This window comes from Carettochelys insculpta, chromosome 4 (assembly GCF_033958435.1).
Source record: "Carettochelys insculpta isolate YL-2023 chromosome 4, ASM3395843v1, whole genome shotgun sequence".
Lineage (NCBI taxonomy): Eukaryota > Metazoa > Chordata > Testudines > Carettochelyidae > Carettochelys > Carettochelys insculpta.
Genome location: NC_134140.1, coordinates 476,924 through 502,533, shown reverse-complemented (window position 1 = coordinate 502,533; position 25,610 = coordinate 476,924). Strand labels below are relative to the sequence as shown.

The window sequence follows — 25,610 nt, the reverse complement described above, 5'->3', positions numbered from 1 at the left end:
CGCTCTCAGGGACCATGAGCACCCTGTCTTGGGACGAACTCATTCAGCGTCAGCCTCCTCAGGGGTCACTTGTTCCTGGGGGTTGGGCTCTTGGCCCCTCCACCTTCTGGGACCGACTCCAACAGATTCCCAGGAGTAACCCCTGCTCGTGTGTGACACCCCCTCTCGATGACCACGACCGCAGTTGCTTGGGTTCGGCCGCAGGCCCCTCCGCCTTGGGAAACTGCACCTCACTGCCCGTCAGCACACCTGGGTCTCGCAGGCCCCACTTCTTCCGGGGCCCCGGTCACTTACTGCTGGATGCTCCATCCTCAGGGTGCAGAACATCCCACTTCTGACACCAGTGTGATGGGGTTCTGGGGTCCCCCAAGCTCTGCACCCTGTCCGCAGGCAGGAGAGTCTCTCACTCAGCAGGAGAACAGCAGGTTTATTAGCCAACAGGACACGGCATCGTACAGAGGAGTCAGTACAGGAGGCAGAGACAGCCAGTCCAATCCATGTTGGGGAGAGGAGGCCCCGAGGGGCCCCCAGAGCCGGGGCCTTGCCCCCTCCTTGGTCTCTCTCTCCCTCAGCCCAGACTAACAGCTTCCAACTCCCAGTTCCAATTCAAACCCCTCAGGCTCCACCTCCTCCTTTGTCTGCAGTACAAAGGTGTTACCTGGTCGTCAGGGTTACCCTCAGCAGGAGCCCCACACCCTCTGTGAGCCACACACACACACACACACACAGGTATCCCCCACTCCATCACAGGGAGGCACAGCCCCACATGTGGGGAGCCATGCAAGGAGAGGGAGGCACAGCCCCACGCGTGGGGAGCCATGCAAGGAGAGGGAGGCACAGCCCCACGCGTGGGGAGCCATGCAAGGAGAGGGAAGCACAGCCCCACGCGTGGGGAGCCATGCAAGGAGAGGGAGGCACAGCCCCACATGTGGGGAGCCATGCAAGGAGAGGGAGGCACAGGTTCACTCTGTTAACGCTGGATTCGCAACCTGCTCCACCCACACCAGTGTGGAGCGCGCTGGCCCCTGCCCTGTTTGCATGGGCCTAGGGAAGAGAGCCTGGATTACCCAGGGGTGCCAGCCACAGGGTGTGGGGGCAGCAGAGTGAGGACTGGGCCCCAGCCGCGCGCTGGCATGGAGCTGCCCTGCATGTTGGGACTGGAAAGAGGCGACATGGGCCTTGGAGCAGCTTGGACGCAGATGGGAGAGACCCGGTGTGGGTCCTCGGGGCTTGCCCAGCACAGACTGCTCTGAGGCAGTGCTGTGGAGAGCAGGGGGGTGGGGGCTGAAATGGGCCAAGACCCCCCACTCCACAGCCACTAAACATCCCTCATCCCTGCCCCAGACCACCATCAGCCCACTGGAAAATGCCATTGAGACCATGAAGAAAACCAATGAGAAAATCCTGACTGAGATCAACCGGCACCACAGCGATCCCAGCCTGCCCGTCAACCCGCTGTCTATGCTGCTCAATGGGATCGTGGACCCAGCCGTTATGGGCGGCTTTGCCAAGTATGAGATGGTGAGAGCCGGGTCGTGGGGGGCATGGGCGGTCCTGGGGCTCTGGGGGCCAACCCCAAACAAGGTGTCACCACCTGCCTTCACTAGGAGCCGCTGAGGTGAGGGAAGCAGAGCAGTGTCTGATATCAGGGCAGTTACCGGATGGGGCAGGATGGGCCAGGCCACCTCAGGTCCCGTGCACAAAGGCCTGGCCTGCCCCCTGGAGCATGGATGGGGTGGGGCAGGGGCAGATCCCTGCTTCCTATTCAACCCCATGGACCCCTGCCCCCTATCCAACCCCCAGGACCCTCGCCCCCTACCTAATCCCTGGGACTCCTGCCCCTATCAAACCCCCTGGGACCCCTGCCCCCCTGTACAACCCCCAGGACCCCATCACCTATCCAACCCCCTATCCAACCCCTGGGATACCTGATCCCATCCAACCCCCTGCTCCATGCCTCCTATCCAACCTCCTGACCCCGACTCCTCTCCAACCCCCTGGGACTCCTGGCCTCTATCCAGCCTCCTGAATCCCCACCAGCTATCCAACCTCCTGAGACCCCTGCCCCCTAAACAAATCCCCTGCTCCAGACACTCTATAGAATCACAGAATCCTAGGGCTGGAAAGGACCTCAGGAGGTCATCTAATCCAGCCCTCTGCCTAAAGCAGGATTAGCCCTAACTAAGTCATCCCAGCCAGGAATTTGTCAAGCCAGGACTTAAAAACTTATAGGGATGGAGACTCCACCACCTCTCTAGATAAGCATTCCAGTGCTTCACCACCCTCCTGGTAAAATAGTTTTTCCTCATATCCAGCCTACACCTCTCCCTCTGTAACTTCAGACCATTGCTCCTTGTTCTGCCATCCGTCACCACTGAGTACAGCCTCTTTCCATCCTCTTTAGAGCTCCCCTTCAGGAAGCTGAACGCTGCTTTTAAATCACCCTTCACTCCTCTCTTCTGCAAATTAAATAACTCCAAAGCCCTCAGCCTCTCCTCATAGGACATGTGCTCCAGCCCCCTGATCATTTTTGTTGCCCGCTGCTGAACCCAATCCAGTGCATCCACATCCATTCTATACTGGGGGGCCCAGAACAGGAAGCAATAAATTCCAGATGTGGCCTGACCAATGCTGAATAGAGGGGAATAATTTTTCAACATCTGCTGGAAATGCTTCTCCTAATGAACCCCAATATGCCATTAGCCTTCTGGGCTACAAGAGCATGCTGTTGACTCATATCCATCTTCTCATTCACCGTAATCCCCAAGTCCTTTTCGGCTGCACTGTTACATAGCCAGTTGGTCTCCAGCCTGTAACAATGCTTGGGGTTTTTCTGACCCAAGTGCAGGACTCTACACCTCTCCTTGTTGAACCATATCAGATTTCCTTTGGCCCAAGCCTCCAATTTATCTAGTTCACTCTGGACCCTATCTCTACCCTCCAACATATCTACCGGTCCCCCTAGCTTAGCGTCATCTGCACATTTGCTGAGGGTGCAATCCAACCTCTCATCCAGGTCATTAGTAGAGATGTTGAACAATACCAGCCCTAGAACCAAGCCTTGGGGCATGCCACTTGAAACCAACTGCCAGCCAGGCATAGAGCCATTGATCATCACTCGTTGGGCCTGACCATCCAGCCAGCTTTATATCCATCTTACAGTCCGTGTATCCAGTCCATACTTCCTTAACTTATGGGCAAGGATGTTGTCAGAGACTGTATCAAGAGCTTTGCTGAAGTCAAGGTATATCACATCCACTGATTTCCCCATGTCCACCAAGCCAGTTACCTCATCATAGAAGCTAATCAGATTGGTCAGGCAGAACTTGCCCTTGGTGAATCCATTTTGACTACTCTTGATCACTTTCCCCTCTTCCAAGTGCTCTAAAATGGATTCCCTGAGGATCCCCTCCATGATTTTCCCAGGAACTGTGGTAAGGCTAAGACATGTATAGTTCCCTGGATTGTCCTTCCTTCCTTTTTTAAAGACAGGCACCAAGTTTGCCTTTTTCCAGTCGTCTGGGCCCTCTCCCGATCTCCATGAGTTTTCAGAGATAATGGACAAAGGCTCCGCAAAGACATCTGCCAATTCCCTCAGTACCCTTGGATGCATTAAATCCAGACACATGGGTTGTGTGTGTCTGGCTTTTCCAAATAGGTCTTAACCTGTTCTTTACCACTGAGGGCTGCCTGCCTCCTTCCCATACTGCATTGCCTAGTGCCATAGTCTGGGAGATGACCTTGTCTTCTATCCACCCCCTGGGACCTCTGCCCCATATCCAACCCCGCCCCCCACCGCCAATCCCCATCCCCTGTCATAGAATCATATGACCCTAGAGCTGGAAGGGGCCTTAGGAGGTCATCTGGCCTGCTCTCTGCACCCCTTATCTGACCTCCTGGGACTTCCAACCCCTACCCAACACTCCAGCTCCTCATCCACTGAATGGCCCGTGGTACCCCCTTCCCCGTATCCAACCTCCCCCACCCCCCACCCCAAGCATTCTGGCTGGAGCATTGTGGCTGGTGGCCAGAGCTCACAGCTGCACTGTCTGGAGTTTGACCACCCAGGCAGGCGCTGAGGGAGCTGAAGCAGCAGGGGAAGGAGACAGCAGGGAAGGAACCTGGAGCTAGACTCCCTCGGCTGGAGCTTGGGCTATGGGCTGTGGATCAGGTGTGAGGGGCACTTTCAGAGCTGGGGAGAAGGGTTGGGGGCTGGGTTCGGAGTTGGGCTGGAGACTGGCGAATGCACAGAATGGTCCAGCGGGCTGAATGTGGCCATAGTGCGCCCCTTCTGGTGGTCCATAGGGAGCCCTGGGGGGCAGGGCTGGAGGCGACGGTTGGGATGAGGGGCACTGGCAGAACTGGGGGACAGAGCTGGAGGCTGTGGGTTGGGATGAGGGGTGCTGGCAACTCTGGGGGTCAGGGCTGGAAGTGAAGGTTGGGATGAGGGACATTGGAAGAGCTGTGTGGGCAGGGCTGGAGGTGGGGGTTGAGATGGGGGGTGCTGGAAGTGCTGGGGGCAGAGCTGGGGCTGCGGGTTGGGATAGGGGGCGCTGGCAGCTCTGGGGGTCAGAGCTGGGGCTGCAGGTTGGGATAAGGGGCACTGGCAGCTCTGGGGGGCAGAGCTGGGGCAGAGGGTTGGGATGGGGGGCGGTGGCAGTGCTGGGGGGGCAGAGCTGGGGCAGAGGGTTGGGATGGGGGGCGGTGGCAGTGCTGGGGGGGCAGAGCTGGGGCTGCGGGTTGGGATAGGGGGCGCTGGCAGTGCTGGGAGGCAGAGCTGGGGCTGCTGGTTGGGATGGGGGGGCACTGGCAGTGCTGGGAGGCAGAGCTGGGGCTGCGGGATGGGATGGGGGAGCGCTGGCAGTGCTGGGGTGCAGAGCTGGGGATGTGGGTGGGATGGGGGGCACTGGCAGTGCTGGGGGGCGGAGCTGGGGCTGCGGGATGGGATGGGGGGCACTGGCAGCGCTGGGGGGCAGAGCTGGGGCTGCGGGATGGGATGGGGGGCACTGGCAGCGCTGGGGGGCGGAGCTGGGGCTGCGGGATGGGATGGGGGAGCGCTGGCAGTGCTGGGGGGGCAGAGCTCGGGCTGCGGGATGGGATGGGGGGCCCTGGCAGCGCTGGGGGGAGGAGCTGGGGCTGCGGGATGGGATGGGGGGCCCTGGCAGCGCTGGGGGGTGGAGCTGGGGCTGCGGGATGGGATGGGGGAGCGCTGGCAGTGCTGGGGGGGCAGAGCTCGGGCTGCGGGATGGGATGGGGGGCCCTGGCAGCGCTGGGGGGAGGAGCTGGGGCTGCGGGATGGGATGGGGGAGCGCTGGCAGTGCTGGGGGGGCAGAGCTCGGGCTGCGGGATGGGATGGGGGGCCCTGGCAGCGCTGGGGGGAGGAGCTGGGGCTGCGGGATGGGATGGGGGGCCCTGGCAGCGCTGGGGGGCGGAGCTGGGGCTGCGGGATGGGATGGGGGGCCCTGGCAGCGCTGGGGGGCGGAGCTGGGGCTGCGGGATGGGATGGGGGGCACTGGCAGCGCTGGGGTGCAGAGCTGGGGATGTGGGATGGGATGGGGGGCACTGGCAGTGCTGGGGTGCAGAGCTGGGGATGTGGGATGGGATGGGGGGCACTGGCAGTGCTGGGGTGCAGAGCTGGGGATGTGGGTGGGATGGGGGGCACTGGCAGTGCTGGGGGGCGGAGCTGGGGCTGCGGGATGGGATGGGGGGCACTGGCAGCGCTGGGGGGCGGAGCTGGGGCTGCGGGATGGGATGGGGGGCACTGGCAGCGCTGGGGGGCGGAGCTGGGGCTGCGGGATGGGATGGGGGAGCGCTGGCAGTGCTGGGGGGGCAGAGCTCGGGCTGCGGGATGGGATGGGGGGCCCTGGCAGCGCTGGGGGGCGGAGCTGGGGCTGCGGGATGGGATGGGGGGCCCTGGCAGCGCTGGGGGGCGGAGCTGGGGATGAGGGTGGGATGGGGGGCCCTGGCAGCGCTGGGGGGCGGAGCTGGGGCTGCGGGATGGGATGGGGGGCCCTGGCAGCGCTGGGGGGCAGAGCTGGGGCTGCGGGATGGGATGGGGGGCCCTGGCAGCGCTGGGGGGCGGAGCTGGGGCTGCGGGATGGGATGGGGGGCCCTGGCAGCGCTGGGGGGCGGAGCTGGGGCTGCGGGATGGGATGGGGGGCCCTGGCAGCGCTGGGGGGCGGAGCTGGGGCTGCGGGATGGGATGGGGGGCACTGGCAGCGCTGGGGTGCAGAGCTGGGGATGTGGGATGGGATGGGGGGCACTGGCAGTGCTGGGGTGCAGAGCTGGGGATGTGGGATGGGATGGGGGGCACTGGCAGTGCTGGGGTGCAGAGCTGGGGATGTGGGTGGGATGGGGGGCACTGGCAGTGCTGGGGGGCGGAGCTGGGGCTGCGGGATGGGATGGGGGGCACTGGCAGCGCTGGGGGGCGGAGCTGGGGCTGCGGGATGGGATGGGGGGCACTGGCAGCGCTGGGGGGCGGAGCTGGGGCTGCGGGATGGGATGGGGGAGCGCTGGCAGTGCTGGGGGGGCAGAGCTCGGGCTGCGGGATGGGATGGGGGGCCCTGGCAGCGCTGGGGGGCGGAGCTGGGGCTGCGGGATGGGATGGGGGGCCCTGGCAGCGCTGGGGGGCGGAGCTGGGGCTGCGGGATGGGATGGGGGGCCCTGGCAGCGCTGGGGGGCGGAGCTGGGGCTGCGGGATGGGATGGGGGGCCCTGGCAGCGCTGGGGGGCGGAGCTGGGGCTGCAGAGGCTACTCCAGGTGAGGAATGAGGTGCGGCAGTAAGCCCCTGCAGCAGGAGACAGGGACGTTGCATATCGTCCCCGCGGTGGGCAGCACCGGGCACGGCCCCGGGCGGGCGGCTGAGGCGCGTGCCGGGCCGGACAGCAGCCGCTGAGCGAGGTTTGCTCTCGCAGGCGTTCTTCCAGGAGGCCTACCTGGCGGAGCACCCCGAGGACCAGGCCCAGATTGAGAAGCTGAAGGATCTGATCGCCTGGCAGGTAGCTGCTCTTTTGGCTCAGGCCTCCCTCAGGTCCTGGGGCTCCTGGCTGAGTTGGTGCTCCAGCCTGCTGCCACCAGGAGCCCCTCCAAGGAGCTCACTGGGGGATCCTGAGGGTGCCCCACATGCAGGGCTCTTCTCTGGATCCCTTTGTCCTGGCCAGGCCACTGCTTCTTCTGATGCCAGGCCCTGACCCCTCAGCTGTGCCAGACCCCACCTCCCCTGAGGCAGGGCCTGTGAGGGGCTGCCCTGCTCCCATTGCCCCACAGCCTCCCCCAGGGACCCGTGTCCATGTTGCGGGCTGTGCTTGTGGGTGCCGGCACTGACTGTCTCCGGGCAGATTCCGCTTCTGGCAGAGGGGATCCGGATCCACGGCAAGAAGGTGACCGAGGACCTCAGGCCCTTCCACGAGCGCATGGAGCAGTGCTTCGTGCAGCTGCGAGCCAAGGTGGAAAGCCAGTATGGCCTGCGGGAGCTGGTGAGCGCTGGGCAGGCCCAGGGTCGGGGGGCTTAATGAGGCTGCCCTGCAGGTGGGGGTGGGGTCAGAGGGGCCAACTGGCTGGCGGGGGAGGGGCCAGCTGGCAGGCTGGCAGTGTGAAGGTGGTGGATGCTACTGAGAAGCTAAATGGTTTCTTTGTGCTGTAGGATGGGGGAATCTGCCTGCTGGCCGGGGGGCTGCTGCCTGCTGGCCGGGGGGCTGCTGCCTGCTGGCCGAGGGGCTGCTGCCTGCTGGCCGGGGTGCTGCTGCCTGCTGGCCGAGGGGCTGCTGCCTGCTGGCCGGGGGGCTGTTGCCTGCTGGCCGGGGGGGGCTGCTGCCTGCTGGCCGAGGGGCTGTTGCCTGCTGGCCAGGGTGCTGCTGCCTGCTGGCCGAGGGGCTGCTGCCTGCTGGCCGGGGGGCTGTTGCCTGCTGGCCGGGGGGGGCTGCTGCCTGCTGGCCGAGGGGCTGTTGCCTGCTGGCCGGGGTGCTGCTGCCTGCTGGCCGAGGGGCTGTTGCCTGCTGGCCGAGGGGCTGCTGCCTGCTGGCCGGGGTGCTGCTTCCTGCTGGCTGAGGGGCTGCTGCCTGCTGGCCGAGGGGCTGCTTCCTGCTGGCCGAGGGGCTGTTGCCTGCTGGCCAAGGGGGGCTGTTGCCTGCTGGCCAAGGGGGGCTGTTGCCTGCTGGCCGGGGTGCTGCTGCCTGCTGGCCGAGGGGCTGCTGCCTGCTGGCCGGGGGGGGCTGCTGCCTGCTGGCCGGGGTGCTGCTTCCTGCTGGCCGGGGTGCTGCTGCCTGCTGGCCGAGGGGGGCTGCTGCCTGCTGGCCGAGGGGCTGCTGCCTGCTGGCCGGGGGGGGGCTGTTGCCTGCTGGCCGGGGTGCTGCTGCCTGCTGGCCGAGGTGCTGCTGCCTGCTGGCCGGGGTGCTGCTTCCTGCTGGCCGGGGTGCTGCTTCCTGCTGGCCGAGGGGCTGCTGCCTGCTGGCCGAGGGGCTGCTGCCTGCTGGCCGGGGGGGGGGGGCTGTTGCCTGCTGGCCGGGGTGCTGCTGCCTGCTGGCCGAGGTGCTGCTGCCTGCTGGCCGGGGTGCTGCTTCCTGCTGGCCGGGGTGCTGCTTCCTGCTGGCCGAGGGGCTGCTGCCTGCTGGCCGAGGGGCTGCTGCCTGCTGGCCGGGGTGCTGCTTCCTGCTGGCCGGGGTGCTGCTTCCTGCTGGCCGAGGGGCTGCTGCCTGCTGGCCGAGGGGCTGCTGCCTGCTGGCCGGGGTGCTGCTGCCTGCTGGCCGGGGTGCTGCTTCCTGCTGGCCGAGGGGCTGTTGCCTGCTGGCCGAGGGGGGCTGTTGCTTCCTGCTGGCCGGGGTGCTGCTGCCTGCTGGCCGGGGTGCTGCTTCCTGCTGGCCGGGGTGCTGCTTCCTGCTGGCCGGGGGGCTGTTGCCTGCTGGCCGGGGTGCTGCTGCCTGCTGGCCGAGGGGCTGTTGCCTGCTGGCCGGGGTGCTGTTGCCTGCTGGCCGAGGGGCTGTTGCCTGCTGGCCGGGGTGCTGTTGCCTGCTGGCCGAGGGGCTGTTGCCTGCTGGCCGAGGGGCTGTTGCCTGCTGGCCGAGGGGGGCTGTTGCCTGCTGGCCGGGATGCTGTTGCCTGCTGGCCGAGGGGCTGTTGCCTGCTGGCCGAGGGGGGCTGTTGCCTGCTGGCCGGGGTGCTGCTGCCTGCTGGCCGGGGTGCTGCTGCCTGCTGGCCGAGGGGCTGCTGCCTGCTGGCCGGGGTGCTGCTTCCTGCTGGCCGAGGGGCTGTTGCCTGCTGGCCAAGGGGGGCTGTTGCCTGCTGGCCAAGGGGGGCTGTTGCCTGCTGGCCGAGGGGCTGTTGCCTGCTGGCCAAGGGGGGCTGTTGCCTGCTGGCCAAGGGGGGCTGCTTCCTGCTGGCCGGGGTGCTGCTGCCTGCTGGCCGAGGGGCTGCTGCTGGCAGCCCAGGGGGCGGCTCGTGCAAAAGGCAGCCAGCGAGTGGCTGGGCCGAGAAGGCTGATCCAGGAGCTGGGAGCAGTTTGATGTAGCCATTGAGCTGCTAGGAACAACCTGCTCTTCCACCCACCTCTGCACTCAGGCAGGGTGTGCCTGGCTGTGAGCTAAGTCTGGGTAGGATGGGCGTGCAGGCCTGTGACCCCAAGGCCTTCACCAGGGACAGGGCTGATAGCAGCACAATAAAATACCAGCCAAGGTCAGATTAAGAAAGGGGCGTCAGGCTACAGCCGGTAAAAACCCTGTGCTCTGGGTCAGCCCCTCCTGTGGGCACGTGGCTCCGCACATTGCTGTTCCTCCGCCTCTTCTTCCCGCCCCCACTGGCTGGAGCCACAAGTGCTGGGAAGCTCTGTCCCTGCACCACCCTCTCCTGGAGGCTCCACCCTGCAGCTCCCATTGGCTGGGTATCACAGCCAATGGGAGCTGTGGGGGACAGCACCTGTAGCCAAGTGCAGGGTAGGGGTCAGGAACAGATGCCCCCTCCCTCCTCAGAGCTTGCACCACCAGAGAGGAGCTGCTGCAGGTAAACACCCCACACCCCAATGGCCTGTCCTGGGCCTGAGCCCAAGCCCCTCCTGCATGCCTGGCTCTCAGGGCCTCCTGCTCCCTTGACTCCTTCTAGACCCCACACAGCAAGTCTGAGCCCACACAGCAAGTCTCGGTGCCTAGTGAAGGTCTCCTCTGAGGGGCTGACCAGGATGGGAGGGTTGCTTCCTTCGAGAGCATGGGGGAGGCTGAGGCTGGAGCTGGAGAAGGGTGAGCAGAGTCCTGGGCTCCCACTCTCACAGCACATGGTGGTGGACAATCAGTGCAGCTCAGCAGGGAGATGGGATGGGTAGGCAGTATGCCAGATGACTTTTGGTTACCCGTGGAACTCATAGACATAATATGGGGGTGTCCTCCGGGCACTGCTGGTGTCAGTTGGTTAGAGACAGAGCTGCAAACAGCCCGAGCCTCAGGGGCCTCCAGTGCCAGGCACTGAACCGTCACACAGGCTACATCTGTTCAGCACACTGACCAGCAAGAAGCCTTGCAGAAGCAGCTCACTCTGACACGCCGGTTCTGTGCCAGAACCAGTAACACTCCTCACAGAGAGGCCAGGTGCTGAGAACTAGTCTCACCCGTCTCAAAGGGTCAGCCACGTTTCCAGGCCAATTTATAACTTAGCCTTTTACCCCAACTTATGACTTAGAATTTTACCCCATGTTGATGCCAACTCTCTGGAATCTAAACTCTAAGGCTACGTCTACACGTGCACCCAACTTCGAAATAGCTTATTTCGATGTTGCGACATCGAAATAGGCTATTTCGATGAATAACGTCTACACGTCCTCCAGGGCTGGCAACGTCGATGTTCAACTTCGACGTTGCTCAGCCCAACATCGAAATAGGCACAGCGAGGGAACGTCTACACGCCAAAGTAGCACACATCGAAATAAGGGAGCCAGGCACAGCTGCAGACAGGGTCACGGGGCGGACTCAACAGCAAGTCGCTCCCTTAAAGGGCCCCTCCCAGACACACTTTCATTAAACAGTGCAAGATACACAGAGCCAACAACTAGTTGCAGACCCTGTATACGCAGCACGGACCCCCAGCTGCAGCAGCAGCAGCCAGAAGCCCTGGGCTAAGGGCTGCTGCCCACGGTGACCACAGAGCCCCGCAAGGGCTGGAGAGAGAGTATCTCTCAACCCCCCAGCTGATGGCCGCCATGGAGGACCCCGCTATTTCGATGTTGCGGGACGCGGATCGTCTACACGTCCCTACTTCGATGTTGAACGTCGAAGTAGGGCGCTATTCCCATCCGCTCATGGGGTTAGCGACTTCGACGTCTCGCCGCCTAACGTCGATTTCAACTTCGAAATAGCGCCCGACGCGTGTAGACGTGACGGGCGCTATTTCGAAGTTAGTGCCGCTACTTCGAAGTAGCGTACACGTGTAGACGCAGCTTAAATGTTTATACAAACAGACAGACCCACAGACAGAAATCCGCACACCAATTACAGAGTTCTTGGTTCAGGCTTGCAGCAGAGATGGAGTAAACTGTGGGCTAAAGTCAAGGGGTTCTGGGGGGACTGGTGCTGGGCAGGGAAACTCAGTCCTGGCCCTGAGGGGAGAGGGGAGTTCAGGGGGCCACTGGCACTGGGCAGAGCCTCGGCCCTGGCCCTGGGGGGTGGATAGAGGAAATTCTGGCGGACTCTGCAGGGGCTGGAATTGGGCAGAAAGACTCAGTCCTGTCCCCTGGTGCTCTGTGCTCGCAGCCCTTCTTGGAGGAGCGGCGTGGAGGCCGTCCCTGCTCCAAGGCGTGGGGCCCTGAGGCAGAGCAGCCCAGCAGCCCGCACCAAGGCAGGTGAGTCCTGGAGCTGGGGAGCAGTCCCAGCCTTGAAGACGGAGGTAAAAAAAAGAATGGAGAACTTCAGCCTTTCCCACATCATGTGTCACCAAGTTACCGCCCTCATCCAGTAAGGGCCCCACACCCTCCCTGATCACCCTCTTATTGTTAACGTACCTCTGGAAACCCTTCTTGTTGCCGTTCACATCCCTTGCCAGCTGCAGCTGGAATTGTGCTTTCACTTTCCTGATTACTGCCTGGCATTCTCCAGCCGTATAGTTATACACCACATCAGTCATCTCTCTCCAAGTTTCCACTTGTTACACACATCCCTTCTGCGTTTAAGCTGACCAAGGATTCCCCTGGTAAGCCAAGCTGGTTGCCTACCAAGTTCCTTTACTTACTGCGCATCGGAACAGTTTGTTCCTGTGCGTTCAATAAGGCTTCTTTAAAATACTGCCAGTTCTGCTGAACTCCTTTCCCCTGCATGTCAGTTTCCCAGGGGACCCTGCCCGTCAGGTCTCTCAAGGAGTCGAAGTCTGCTCTTCTGAAATCAAGGGTCTGCATTTTACTGCCCCAGGCCCCACCCTACCTCATTTTTTCCTGGTCGCCCCAGGGGCATCTCCACTCCGCCTGCCTCTGCTCTGTCCTGGACTGCCCTCCCCCAGTGCGGAAGCCCCAGGAGTAGTGGGTGGGTTGGGGGGAGGGGGTGTGGTGCCCATAGCAGGGCCAGACTCCCAGAAACAGAGTGAAGCAGCTCCACTCTCCAGCTGCCACCTGCATCTCTCCACTTCCCGCCAGTGAAGGAGGGATCCTGCCCCCTCTGGAGTGACGAGCAGAGCCTCATTGCTCGGCTTCCTTCGCTGGCTGCAAGTGTGTGCAGGGCACGGAGACCCCCCCTGACTGCGGGTGCTCCCCCTGCTAGTGTGTGCGGGGCACGGAGACCCCCTACTGTAGGTGCTCCCCCTGCTAGTGTGTGCGGGACATGGAGACCCCCTGACTGCGGGTGCTCCACCTGCTACTGTGTGCGGGACATGGAGACGCCTTACTGCGGGTGCCCCCCCCGCTAGTGTGTGTGGGACACAGAGACCCCCTAGTGCGGGTGCTCCCCCTGCTAGTGTGTGCGGACATGGAGAACCCCCCCCACTGCGGGTGCCCCCCCCGCTAGTGTGTGCAGGACACGGAGACCCCTGACTGCGGGTGCTCCCCCTGCTAGTGTGTGTGGGACACGGAGACCCCCTAGTGCGGGTGCTCCCCCTGCTAGTGTGTGCGGGACACAGACACCCCCTACTGCGGGTGCTCCCCCTGCTAGTGTGTGCGGGGCACGGAGACCCCCTAGTGCGGGTGCTCCCCCTGCTAGTGTGTGCGGGACATGGACACCCCCTACTGTGGGTGCGCCCCCTGCTAGTGTGTGTGGGACACGGAGACCCCCTACTGCGGGTGCTCCCCCTGCTAGTGTGTGCGGGACATGGAGACCCCCCTACTGCGGGTGCTCCCCCTGCTAGTGTGTGCGGGACACGGAGACCCCCTACTGCGGGTGCTCCCCCTGCTGGTGTGTGCGGGACATGGACACCCCCTACTGCGGGTGCTCCCCCTGCTAGTGTGTGCGGGGCACGGAGACCCCCTACTGCGGGTGCTCCCCCTGCTAGTGTGTGCGGGGCACGGAGACACCCTACTGCGGGTGCTCCCCCTGCTAGTGTGTGCGGGACATGGACACCCCCTACTGCGGGTGCTCCCCCTGCTAGTGTGTGCAGGGCACGGAGACCCCCTAGTGCGGGTGCTCCCCCTGCTAGTGTGTGCGGGACATGGAGACCCCCTACTGCGGGTGCTCCCCCTGCTAGTGCGTGCGGGACACGGAGACCCCCTACTGCGGGTGCTCCCCCTGCTACTGCGTGCGGGACACGGAGACCCCCTACTGCGGGTGCTCCCCCTGCTAGTGTGTGCGGGACACAGACACCCCCTAGTGCGGGTGCTCCCCCTGTTAGTGCGTGCGGGACCCGGAGACCCCCTACTGCGGGTGCTCCCCCTGCTAGTGTGTGTGGGACACGGAGACCCCCTGACTGCGGGTGCTCCCCCTGCTAGTGTGTGCGGGACACAGAGACCCCCCTACTGCGGGTGCACCCCCTGCTGATGTGTGCGGGACACAGAGACCCCCTAGTGCGGGTGCTCCCCCTGCTAGTGTGTGCGGGACACGGAGACCCCCTACTGCGGGTGCTCCCCCTGCTAGTGTGTGCGGGACACAGAGACCCCCTAGTGCGGGTGCTCCCCCTGCTAGTGTGTGTGGGACACGGAGACCCCCTACTGCGGGTGCTCCCCCTGCTGGTGTTTGCAGGGCACGGAGACCCCCTACTGCGGGTGCTCCCCCTGCTGGTGTTTGCAGGGCACGGAGACCCCCTACTGCGGGTGCTCCCCCTGCTGGTGTGTGCGGGACATGGACACCCCCTACTGTGGGTGCTCCCCCTGCTAGTGTGTGTGGGACACGGAGACCCCCTACTGCGGGTGCTCCCCCTGCTAGTGTGTGCGGGACATGGACACCCCCTACTGCGGGTGTTCCCCCTGCTAGTGTGTGCGGGGCACGGAGACCCCCCTACTGTGGGTGCTCCCCCTGCTAGTGTGTGCGGGACACGGAGACCCCCTACTGCGGGTGCTCCCCCTGCTAGTGCGTGCGGGACACGGAGACCCCCCTACTGCGGGTGCTCCCCCTGCTAGTGTGTGCGGGGCACGGAGACCCCCTAGTGCGGGTGCTCCCCCTGCTAGTGTGTGCGGGACACAGACACCCCCTACTGCGGGTGCTCCCCCTGCTAGTGTGTGCGGGACACAGAGACCCCCTACTGCGGGTGCTCCCCCTGCTAGTGTGTGCGGGACACAGAGACCCCTCTACTGCGGGTGCTCCCCCTGCTAGTGTGTGTGGGGCATGGAGACCCCCTGCTGCGGGTGCTCCCCCTGCTAGTGTGTGCGGGACACAGAGACCCCCCTAGTACAGGTGCTCCCCCTGCTAGTGTGTGCGGGACATGGAGACCCCCCTACTGCGGGTGCTCCCCCTGCTAGTGTGTGCGGGACACAGAGACCCCCTAGTGCGGGTGCTCCCCCTGCTAGTGTGTGCGGGACACGGAGACCCCCTACTGCGGGTGCTCCCCCTGCTAGTGTGTGCGGGACACAGATACCCCCTACTGCGGGTGCTCCCCCTGCTAGTGTGTGCGGGACACGGAGACCCCCTACTGCGGGTGCTCCCCCTGCTAGTGTGTGCGGGACACAGATACCCCCCACTGCGGGTGCTCCCCCTGCTAGTGTGTGCGGGGCACGGAGACCCCCTAGTGCGGGTGCTCCCCCTGCTGGTGTGTGCGGGACACGGAGACCCCCTACTGCGGGTGCTCCCCCTGCTAGTGCGTGCGGGACACGGAGACCCCCTACTGCGGGTGCTCCCCCTGCTAGTGTGTGCGGGACACGGAGACCCCCTACTGCGGGTGCTCCCCCTGCTAGTCCTCTGAGCTCCCCAGAGACTCTGGCCCACTCCCGCTCTCGCCCACAACATCTGGGGGGACATGTGGTGCCACGCCCCACCCACCTGTCCAGTGCCCCCAGTCCGATGCTCTCCTGCTGCCCATCCCCCCAGCTCCATGATGCCTTGCTGCTCTTCCCCCCCACTTCTGTCCCCCTCGCTGGCCCACCCCACTCACCCTCCCACCACTGCCATCTGTCTTGGACTCCCTCCCCTCACACGGCTCCCCTGGGGTGTCTGCAGCACGGAACCCCCTTCCTCCAGGAAGTCAGTACCCTCAGCGTCCGAGCATCCCCCTGAGGCAGAGGAGCGCAAGAGCGAGCGCCGGGAGAATCGTGGCAGCACCTTCTTTGGGTACCGGCGGCAGGAGCAGCGCCCGTCCATCCCAGAGCCCCCGGAGCCCAAGGTAACTCTGCCCTGAAGGGAGCTGGTGCCCTGCTGTGGCACCCGCCCTCTCCCATCCCCTGCCAGGTCTGCACCCCTCAGGCCACAAACCACATTCCCGAGCCTGCACCCTCACTGCACCCCTGCTGGGCCTGCCCCCGCTTCACACCGTGAGCTGTGACACCCCACTGCCCTCAGCTGGTACCATTGCTCCATGGGGCTGTGACAGCCTTGGGGACTGCCTGGCCTGCCATCTACCACCCTGCACTGTATCCCCAGCTAGCGCAGCGGGCGGGGCCCTGGCACATTGTCCCGCTTCGTGACCCTCTCCCACTCAGCTTGTGCTGTGTCCCAGCTCCTCCCGCCACTCGCAGCTCAGCCGCGGGCCCCGGCTGCCTGGGAGGGAGCTCACACCTGGGACTTGACCTGCTGCCCCTTGCTCCCCCAGGAGGAGAAGTGGAGACTGTCCCGGAACATGGCTGAGAGTGTCCTGGCTGGCACCGAGTCAAAGCAGCTGCCTCCAGACAGAGATGTCACCACTGTCCCCCCCAGTTTGCCAGGTATGGCCACCCCCCCCCCTTACTCCCAGGGTGACAGGTACAGACACCTCCACCCCGTCCCCATCATGGCAGGAATGGACACGCCCTCCCCCAGCGTGACAGGCACAGACATCCTCTTTTATGGACACCCCTAATGAACCCCGTGTGGGAGGTATGGTCACACCCTCTGTCCCCCAAATGCAGCAGTTATGGCCCTCCCCAAACTTCACAAGTAGGGACACACCCTGTCCCCCCTGCAACCCAGTGGGTATGGACACCCTCCCCAACATGGCAGTTACAGACCCCCTCATCCCCCAGTGAAACAGGCACAGACACCCACTTCGCCCCAGCCTGGCAGGCACAAACCCTCCCCTCCCTTTACCCCCGGCTGGTCTCTGGCTGGGGATTGTGGGGTGGAGCTAAGGGGGAGCAGTGGGGCTGGCTGGGGTGTCCAAACCAAGCCCACACTCTTGGGCCATAGCTAGCAGCTCTGTGTTTGTCCAGGTTGGTCCTGGGGTGGACTTACCTCAAACATGCTCTCTCTGTGTGTGTGTATGTGTGTGTGTGTGTGTTGGTCCTGGGGTGGATTTACCTCAAACGTGCTCTCTGTGTGTGTGTGTGTGTGTGTGTGTGTGTGTGTGTGTTGGTCCTGGGGTGGATTTACCTCAAACGTGCTCTCTGTGTGTGTGTGTGTGTGTGTGTGTTGGTCCTGGGGTGGATTTACTTCAAACGTGCTGTGTGTGTGTGTTGGTCCTGGGGTGGATTTACCTCAAACGTGCTGTGTGTGTGTGTTGGTCCTGGGGTGGATTTACCTCAAACGTGCTGTGTGTGTGTGTGTGTGTGTGTGTTGGTCCTGGGGTGGATTTACCTCAAACATGCTCTGTGTGTGTGTGTGTGTGTGTGTGTGTGTGTGTGTTGGTCCTGGGGTGGATTTACCTCAAATGTGGTCTGTGTGTGCACGCGTGTGCGTGTGTGTGTTCATCCTGGGGTGGATTTACCTCAAATGTGCTGTGTGTGTGTGTGTATGTGTGTGTGTGTGTGTGTTGGTCCTGGGGTGGATTTACCTCAAATGTGGTCTGTGTGTGCACGCGTGTGCGTGTGTGTGTTGGTCCTGGGGTGGATTTACCTCTAACGTGCTGTGTGTGTGTGTGTTGGTCCTGGGGTGGATTTACTTCAAACGTGCTCTCTCTCTCTCTCTCTGTGTGTGTGTGTGTGTGTGTGTGTGTGTTGGTCCTGGGGTGGATTTACCTCAAACGTGGTGTGTGTGTGTGTGTGTGTGTGTATGTGTGTGTGTGTGTTGGTCCTGGGGTGGATTTACCTCAAACGTGCTCTGTGTGTGTGTGCGCGCTCTCTCTCTCCCTCTCTCTCTCTGTGTGCGCGCGCTCTCTCTCTCTCTCTCTCTGTGTGCGCGCGTGCTCTCTCTCTCTCTCTCTGTGTGCGCGCTCTCTCTCTCTCTCGCTGTGTGTGTGCGCGCTCTCTCTCTCTCTCTCTGTGTGTGTGCGCGCTCTCTCTCTCTCTCTCTCTCTCTCTCTGTGTGTGTGTGTTGGTCCTGGGGTGGATTTACCTCAAACGTGCTCTGTGTGCGCGCGCTCTCTCTCTCTCTCTCTGTGTGTGTGTATGTGTGTGTGCGCGCTCTCTCTCTCTCTCGCTCGCTCTCTCTCTCGCTCTCTCTGTGTTGTGTCTCCTGGCCACCAGCACCACTGTCTCCCAGCGACCTCTCTTGGCAGCTCATGGCCCACCTGCTTTCCCAGGAGTGCTGTGTGGGCGCGCCTCTCTCAGATCACTCCATGGAGGGGGGCCGTCTGGGTCGGGCACCCCGAACGTCTCCTGCACCCCAGTCAGAGCCCTGGTGAGCCGCGTCCTGGCTCATGAGGGCCAGGGCCCTGCCTGCGCACCCAGTGCTTCCTGGCGGTACGTGTGCTGGTCACCTCTGTGCTCCGAGACGTGTGCAGCCAGCGCCCTGCCTCAGGGTGCCCCTCTCGGGGAGGCGGGCTGAGCAGCTCTCCCATGAGGTGTGTTGGAGCCGTGCCTCGCTGCCCTGTGCAAGGCAGGCCGCATGGTGCCCACACTGCAGCTCTTGGCGCGTAGGCTGAGCCGCCCTCTCGTTTTGGCAGGACAGCTCTGTGGTTCAGGCGCCACAAAGGCGTCTCGCTGTAGTTTGACGAAGGGACTAATTGCCCTGTATTAGGCCCCTGCTGGTGCACAGGAGCAGCTGCTGGCCAGAGAGCAGGTGGATGTGCTCCGACCACACCAGAGAGAGCCAGCAAGGGGCCCTGCCCAGGGCGAGCTGTGCTGCAGCACTGGGGTGGCTGCCACCTCCTTCCCTGCTCAGGTGCGGGAAGCTGGGAGCCCACTCTCACGCCTGCCACCAGGTTCCTGGCTCCCCAGGCTGCAGGAAATGGTGAGCCCCCCCCACCCCCCGCATGCAGCTGCTGCCTGGTTCCCGGCGCCCCACACCTTGGGGGAACCAGGAGGCGCACCGAAGTGGCTACCATCTCCTTCCTGGCACCCCGAGGTTTGGGGCAGCCAGGGAGGTACGCTAGGGTGGCAGCCCTTGGCAGCCACAGCCAGGAAGCTGCCTGCCCACCCCCACAACCCTCCCCCTTATTTCCCTGACCTGTGTTTGGGATAGAGATACGGTCACCCTACTGGTGTGCTGACCTTGATGTGTCGCCCAGTTTCCACCTCCCAGGACTCGGGTCACAGCTGGGGCCCACAAGGAGACTCCCCAGTTAATCAGTTTCCTTGGGTCTTTGAGGTGCCCTGACATGGGGCCCTCGCCTGCCTTCCCTAGTCCCTGTTAGCACCAGGATTCAGCCTGGCCCAGAAGCTGAAGGGGCCAGTTATGCCTTAGTGCCATGCCTGGTTTGGCTCTCCTGAAGGGCTGCTCTCACCCATGCAGCCTTGCCCAGTCCAGCCGTGGGGCTGGCATCACAAGGCTGGGGGCAGCACCGAGTTTGCTGCGGCTGCGTGCGACTGGGCAGGGTTCAGCTTTGTGTCCTTTGTGTGTTCAGGGGCAGCAGGCCCCAGCCGGGGCTTCACTGGACGAGTGAAGAGCGCGAGCAAGGCCCCCCCTCTGCCCAGGAAGATCAGCTCCAGCGTGTATGAGGCCTTCATGGAGCAGACCCCCACGCCCAGCAGCGGGAAGGTACTGCCCATGGCCTGGGCAGGGCTGTGTGCCGTCTCCCCAGAGCCATGAGGGGAGCTGGGCCCAGCCCGTGAGCCACTCACGGACACTTGCTCCTCTTTGTTTTAGCAGCTGACAGCGGAGGGCAGTAAAGGGCTGAAATCACCCCCACCGCCTCCCCCCAAGTCCAAGCGCCTGTCCCAGACCTGAGAGATGCCATGTTACACAGGACTGGCTCCTCGCTGTCCCGCTCAGGAGGGTGATGTCGTTGATGGAGCTGTTCACTGGCTGCTTGATCCGTCCTTCCTGATCCAGATCCTGAGGAACCCATCTGTGCCTTCCTTGTCTCATTACCCCCTGCTCCCCACACCCTACCGCACTGAGCCCTGGGCCTAACTTACTTGTCTTGCCTATGACTGCGTGAGCAGCCCCTTGCTGCCCCTCCTGGCTCCTATGTGCCTGGAGACCTAGAAACCGCTGCGTAGCGCCACTTGTCCTCAGGAGCAGCACCAGCCTGGAGGTCAGCTGCAGCCCCAAAGGAGGGCTCTGGGCCCTATCCAAGACTACTTTTCCTGGGAGCCAGTTGCACCCCACTCGGCTTGTTCGCGAACTGCCAAGCTGCCCAATGGCAATGTGGTCCACAGGCTGCTGCAGTGCAGCTTGGGGAAACGGCCCTTTGCCTTGCCCCATTCAGTTCCACACCTGGCCGTGTCCATGTGCGGGGAGACGGAGACCGCAGGGCACTGCTCCTGCAGCTGTGGCCCAATCAGTGTGTGATAGAGAATTAGCCCACCTGCTCAGCAGCAATACACCCCAGTGGGTCAGCATTCTTGTTAGGCCAGGTTGCCAGCCCCCTCACCCCCTGCCCCAGCCTGACAAAGCAGTGCTGGAATAGTCTTTGTATCAGCTGCCGCAACCCCTCGCCCTGCTGCACAGCTGGGGCACGTCTGAAGCAGCTGCAAGTCAAGTCACCTAAGGCCATTGACCAGCACCTTGTCCCAGGAGGCTGCCCCCTCCCTCCTCCCCACACATGGAGTTCTGCCAGGGAAGGAGGTGGCAGAGCCCATGGACTGAGCCCTGCCCCCACATGGGGTAGTTGTTGCCCCCCCCCCCCCCCCCGCCACTACTGGCCTGAATGAGAAGGGGCATTCAGCACCCACTGCATTTGGCACACCAGGGCCCACTGCTGATCCCAGGGCAGGGCAGAGGCAGGTTCTGACTTGGTGCTGCACTCTGCCTTCGTGCTCGACCCCCCCCACCCCCCCGGCGACGGCAGCAGGCCATGGAGAAGACACTGGGGCTTGTGCATCCCGCCATAGACAGAACACCCCGGGGGGCGGGGGCTGGAGTTGCATTCTGCCCCACATGCCTCGCAGCAGCTCTTTGTCTGCAGTCTCTGCACCGCCACCACCTCTCCCAAGGCAGCCAGGCCCTGCTGTGTGCCCACTACAGCCCCCACACCACTTGGTTTCTTGCTCTTGGGGTCACAGGCTGGACTCCAGCTGCCTGCCAATAAAGGGACAAAAATCTTCCAGCCTGCACCTGTGCACTGTGCCTAGCCCAGCACCTGGGGTAGAGGGGGAGGCAGCCCTTGAAGGCAAATGTCCAAGGATCAAACAGACAAGGCTGGAGCGGGAGCGTGTCAGGGAGCGCTGGAGAGGATGGTGGTGGGAGCTAGAGTAAAGAAAAAGGCAGATGGGAGGCACTTTACCCTAGAGGTGGGGGGTGGGCAGAGCCTGGCGTAGGCCAGGGTCCCAGGGCAATATTGTGCCCTGTCCAGCAGGAAGGCTGGCACAGAAAGGCTGCATGTACCTGAGGCCAGCTGGGCAGGGACCATGCGCTCCACTGTGGATCCCCAAGTCCAGCCAAGAATCTGGGGCCCAGGTCCCTCACCCTGGTAAGACCCCACAGCATGCGTTCTAGGGCCAGCTGGGGCACACACAGGCTGTGGGGGACAGGTGTGAGCGCCCCCCCCGGCAGCACCACAATTTCCTGTTCACACTTGCAGTCTCCCAGGCAAGGGATTCGCAGGGAGCCCAGTCAAAGCACCAGCAACATCCAGGGTGCAGGTCAAGGGCTGCAATGCCCGCCAGCTCGCGTAACACATCGGGACCACGGAGGCACAAGGGGGAGGGGGCATGTCCAGGCCCCCCCCCCACCACTGACACACCCACATGAGTACCCACTCAAGCGCCGCCCCCCCCCCGAACCCCGCAACCCTGGGGCCCTGCACCCTCTCCACTGAACTGCCTCAAAAATGGTGTGAAACTGTTCAGGCAGCCACAGACCCTGTGGCACCAGTGTCCTTTGATCTTCGGATACCTATCACTCCACAGACCTTGGCCTCTGGCAGAGTGGGGGGGGCACCGGAAAGGTGGCACATTGTAGACTAGAGGGGGCAGGGTATGCAAACCAGACAGCCGGCTGGGGTGGGGGGGTATATTGGTGCAGAAGGTGCTCTGTGTGTTTGGAGGGGATATATTGCTGCAGCAGGTGCTCTGTGTGTGTGTTTGGGGGGATATATTGGTGCAGAAGGTGCTCTGTATGTGTGTTTGGGGGGATATATTGGTGCAGCAGGTGCTCTGTGTGTGTGTTTGGGGGGATATATTGGTGCAGAAGGTGCTCTGTGTGTGTGTTTGGGGGGATATATTGGTGCAGAAGGTGCTCTGTGTGTGGGGGGGTATATTGGTGCAGAAGGTGCTCTGTGTGTTTGGAGGGGGTATATTGCTGCAGAAGTTGCTGTGTGTGTGTGTTGGGCGGGTATATAGGTGCTCTGTGTGTTTGGGTGGATATATTGGTGCAGCAGGTGCTGTGTGCGGGGGGGGATATATTGATGCAGAAGTTGCTGTGTGTGTGTGTTTGGGGGGATATATTAGTGCAGAAGGTGCTCTGTGTGTTGGGGGATATATTGGTGAAGAAGGTGCTCTGTGTTTGGGGCGATATATTGGTGCATAAGGTGCTCTGTGTGTGGGGGGGGATATATTGGTGCAGAAGGTGCTCTGTGTGTGGGGGGGAGGATATATTGGTGCAGAAGGTGCTCTGTGTGTGTTTGGGGGGATATATTGGTGCAGAAGCTGCTGTGTGTGTTTGGGGGGGTATATTGGTGCAGAAGGTGCTGTGTCTGGGGGAAATATTGGTGCAGAAGTTGCTGTGTGTGTGTGTTTGGGGGGATATATTGGTGCAGAAGGTGCTGTGTGTGTGTGTGTTTGGATGGATATATTGGTGTAGAAGGTGCTCTGTGTGTGTGATTGGGTATATTGGTGCAGAAGGTGCTCTGTGTGGGGGGGTATATTGGTGCAGAAGGTGCTCTGTGTGTGTGTGAGGATATATTGTTGCAGAAGGTGCTCTGTGTGTGTGTGGATATATTGGTGCAGAATGTGCTCTGTGTGTGGAGGGATATATTGGTGCAGAAGGTGCTCTGTGTGTGAGGGGGATATATTGGTGCAGAAGGTGCTCTGTGTGTTGGGGGGGATATATTGGTGCAGAAGGTGCTGTGTGTGTGGAGGGGATATATTGGTGCAGAAGGTGCTCTGTGTGTGGGGGGGGATATATTGGTGCAGAAGGTGCTCTGTGTGTGGGGGGGGATATATTGGTGCAGAAGGTGCTGTGTGTGTGGAGGGGATATATTGGTGCAGAAGGTGCTCTGTGTGTGGGGGGGGATATATTGGTGCAGAAGGTGCTCTGTGTGTGGGGGGGGGATATATTGGTGCAGAAGGTGCTCTGTGTGTGTGTGGAGGGGATATATTGGTGCAGAAGGTGCTCTGTGTGTGTGGGAGGATATATTGGTGCAGAAGGTGCTCTGTGTGGGGGGGGGATATATTGGTGCAGAAGGTGCTGTGTGTGTGAAGGGGATATATTGGTGGAGAAGGTCCTGTGTGTGTATGTGTGTGGATATATTGGTGCAGAAGATGCTCTGTGTGTGGAGGGGATATATTGGTGCAGAAGGTGCTCTGTGTGTGTGTTTGGGGGGGGGAGATATTACTGCAGAAGGTGCTGTGTGTGTGTGGGGAATATATTGGTGCAGAAGTGCTGTGTGTGTGGAGGGGATATATTGGTGGAGAAGGTTCTGTGTGTGTGTGTGGAGGGGATATATTGGTGCAGAAGGTGCTCTGTGTGTGGAGGGGATATATTGGTGCAGAAGGTGCTCTGTGTGGGGGGGGGATATATTGGTGCAGAAGGTGCTTTGTGTGTGTGTTTGGGGGGGAGATATTACTGCAGAAGGTGCTGTGTGTGTGTGGGGAATATATTGGTGCAGAAGTGCTGTGTGTGTGGAGGGGATATATTGGTGGAGAAGGTGCTGTGTGTGTATGTGTGTGGATATATTGGTGCAGAAGGTGCTCTGTGTGTGGGGGGGGATATATTGGTGCAGAAGATGCTCTGTGCGTGTAGAGGGGATATATTGTTGCAGAAGGTGCTCTGTGTGTAGGGGGGTATATATTGGTGCAGAAGGTGCTGTGTGTGTGGAGGGGATATATTGGTGCAGAAGGTGCTGTGTGTTTGGAGGGGATATATTGGTGGAGAAGGTGCTGTGTGTGTATGTGTGTGGATATATTGGTGCAGAAGGTGCTCTGTGTGTGGGGGGGATATATTGTTGCAGAAGGTGCTCTGTGTGTAGGGGGGGATATATTGGTGCAGAAGGTGCTGTGTGTGGGGGGGGGATATATTGGTGCAGAAGGTGCTCTGTGTGGCGGGGGGATATATTGGTGCAGAAGGTGCTGTGTGTGTGGAGGGGATATATTGGTGCAGAAGTTGCTTTGTGTGTGGGGGGGATATATTGGTGCAGAAGGTGCTGTGTGTGTGTGTGTTTGGAGGGATATATTGGTGTAGAAGGTGCTCTGTGTGTGTGATTGGGTATATTGGTGCAGAAGGTGCTCTGTGTGGGGGGGTATATTGGTGCAGAAGGTGCTCTGTGTGTGTGTGAGGATATATTGTTGCAGAAGGTGCTCTGTGTGTGTGTGGATATATTGGTGCAGAATGTGCTCTGTGTGTGGGGGGGATATATTGGTGCAGAAGGTGCTCTATGTGTGTGTGTGGGAGGATATATTGGTGCAGAAGGTGCTCTGTGTGTGGGGGGGGGATATATTGGTGCAGAAGGTGCTGTGTGTGTGTTTGGGGGGATATATTAGTGCAGAAGGTGCTCCTTAGGGGGGATATATTGGTGCAAAAGGTGCTCTGTGTGTGGGGGGAGGATATATTGGTGCAGAAGGTGCTTTGTGGGGGGGGGGATATATTGGTGCAGAAGGTGCTCTGTGTGTGTTTGGGGGGATATATTGGTGCAGAAGCTGCTGTGTGTGTTTGGGGGGGTATATTGGTGCAGAAGGTGCTGTGTCTGGGGGAAATATTGGTGCAGAAGTTGCTGTGTGTGTGTGTTTGGGGGGATATATTGGTGCAGGTGCTTTGTGTGTGTGGAGGGGATGTATTGGTGCAGAAGGTGCTGTGTGGGGGGGGATATATTGGTGCAGAAGGTGCTCTGTGTGGGGGGGATATATTGGTGCAGAAGGTGCTGTGTGTGGGGGGGATATATTGGTGCAGAAGGTGCTGTGTGGGGGGGGATGTATTGGTGCAGAAGGTCCTCTGTGTCTGGAGGGAATATACTGGTGCAGATAGTGCTCTGTGTGTGTGAGGGGGGTATATTGGTGCAGAAGGTGCTGTGTGTGTGTGTTTGGGGGGATATATTAGTGCAGAAGGTGCTCCTTAGGGGGGATATATTGGTGCAAAAGGTACTCTGTGTGTGGGGGGAGGATATATTGGTGCAGAAGGTGCTTTGTGGGGGGGGGATATATTGGTGCAGAAGGTGCTCTGTGTGTGTGTGTTTGGGGGGGATATACTGGTGTAGATTGTGCTCTGTGTGGGGGGGATATATTGGTGCGGAAGGTGCTCTGTGTGTGGTGGGGGATATATTGGTGCAGAAGGTGCTCTGTGTGGGGGGGGGATATATTGGTGCAGAAGGTGCTGTGTGTGTGTGTGTTTGGAGGGATATATTGGTGTAGAAGGTGCTCTGTGTGTGTGATTGGGTATATTGGTGCAGAAGGTGCTCTGTGTGGGGGGGTATATTGGTGCAGAAGGTGCTCTGTGTGTGTGTGAGGATATATTGTTGCAGAAGGTGCTCTGTGTGTGTGTGGATATATTGGTGCAGAATGTGCTCTGTGTGTGGAGGGATATATTGGTGCAGAAGGTGCTCTGTGTGTGGGGGGGATATATTGGTGCAGAAGGTGCTCTGTGTGTGGGGGGGGATATATTGGTGCAGAAGGCGCTGTGTGTGTG

General features: G+C 61.6%; 1 protein-coding gene across 1 annotated transcript in view; it reads left to right on the top strand.

The window, feature by feature from the left end:
* Positions 1-20,874, top strand: part of LOC142012223 (dedicator of cytokinesis protein 2-like) — a 454,965-nt gene extending 434,091 nt beyond the window's left edge. Inside the window, exons 46-53 of the mRNA XM_074992076.1 lie at positions 1,345-1,521; positions 6,915-6,998; positions 7,338-7,475; positions 11,727-11,815; positions 15,540-15,702; positions 16,129-16,240; positions 19,234-19,367; positions 19,476-20,874. Of these exons, the coding sequence (XP_074848177.1) occupies positions 1,345-1,521; positions 6,915-6,998; positions 7,338-7,475; positions 11,727-11,815; positions 15,540-15,702; positions 16,129-16,240; positions 19,234-19,367; positions 19,476-19,556 (978 nt within the window). The 3' untranslated portion in view covers positions 19,557-20,874. The remainder of the gene's footprint in view (positions 1-1,344; positions 1,522-6,914; positions 6,999-7,337; positions 7,476-11,726; positions 11,816-15,539; positions 15,703-16,128; positions 16,241-19,233; positions 19,368-19,475) is intronic.
* The last annotated feature ends 4,736 nt before the right edge of the window (positions 20,875-25,610 follow it).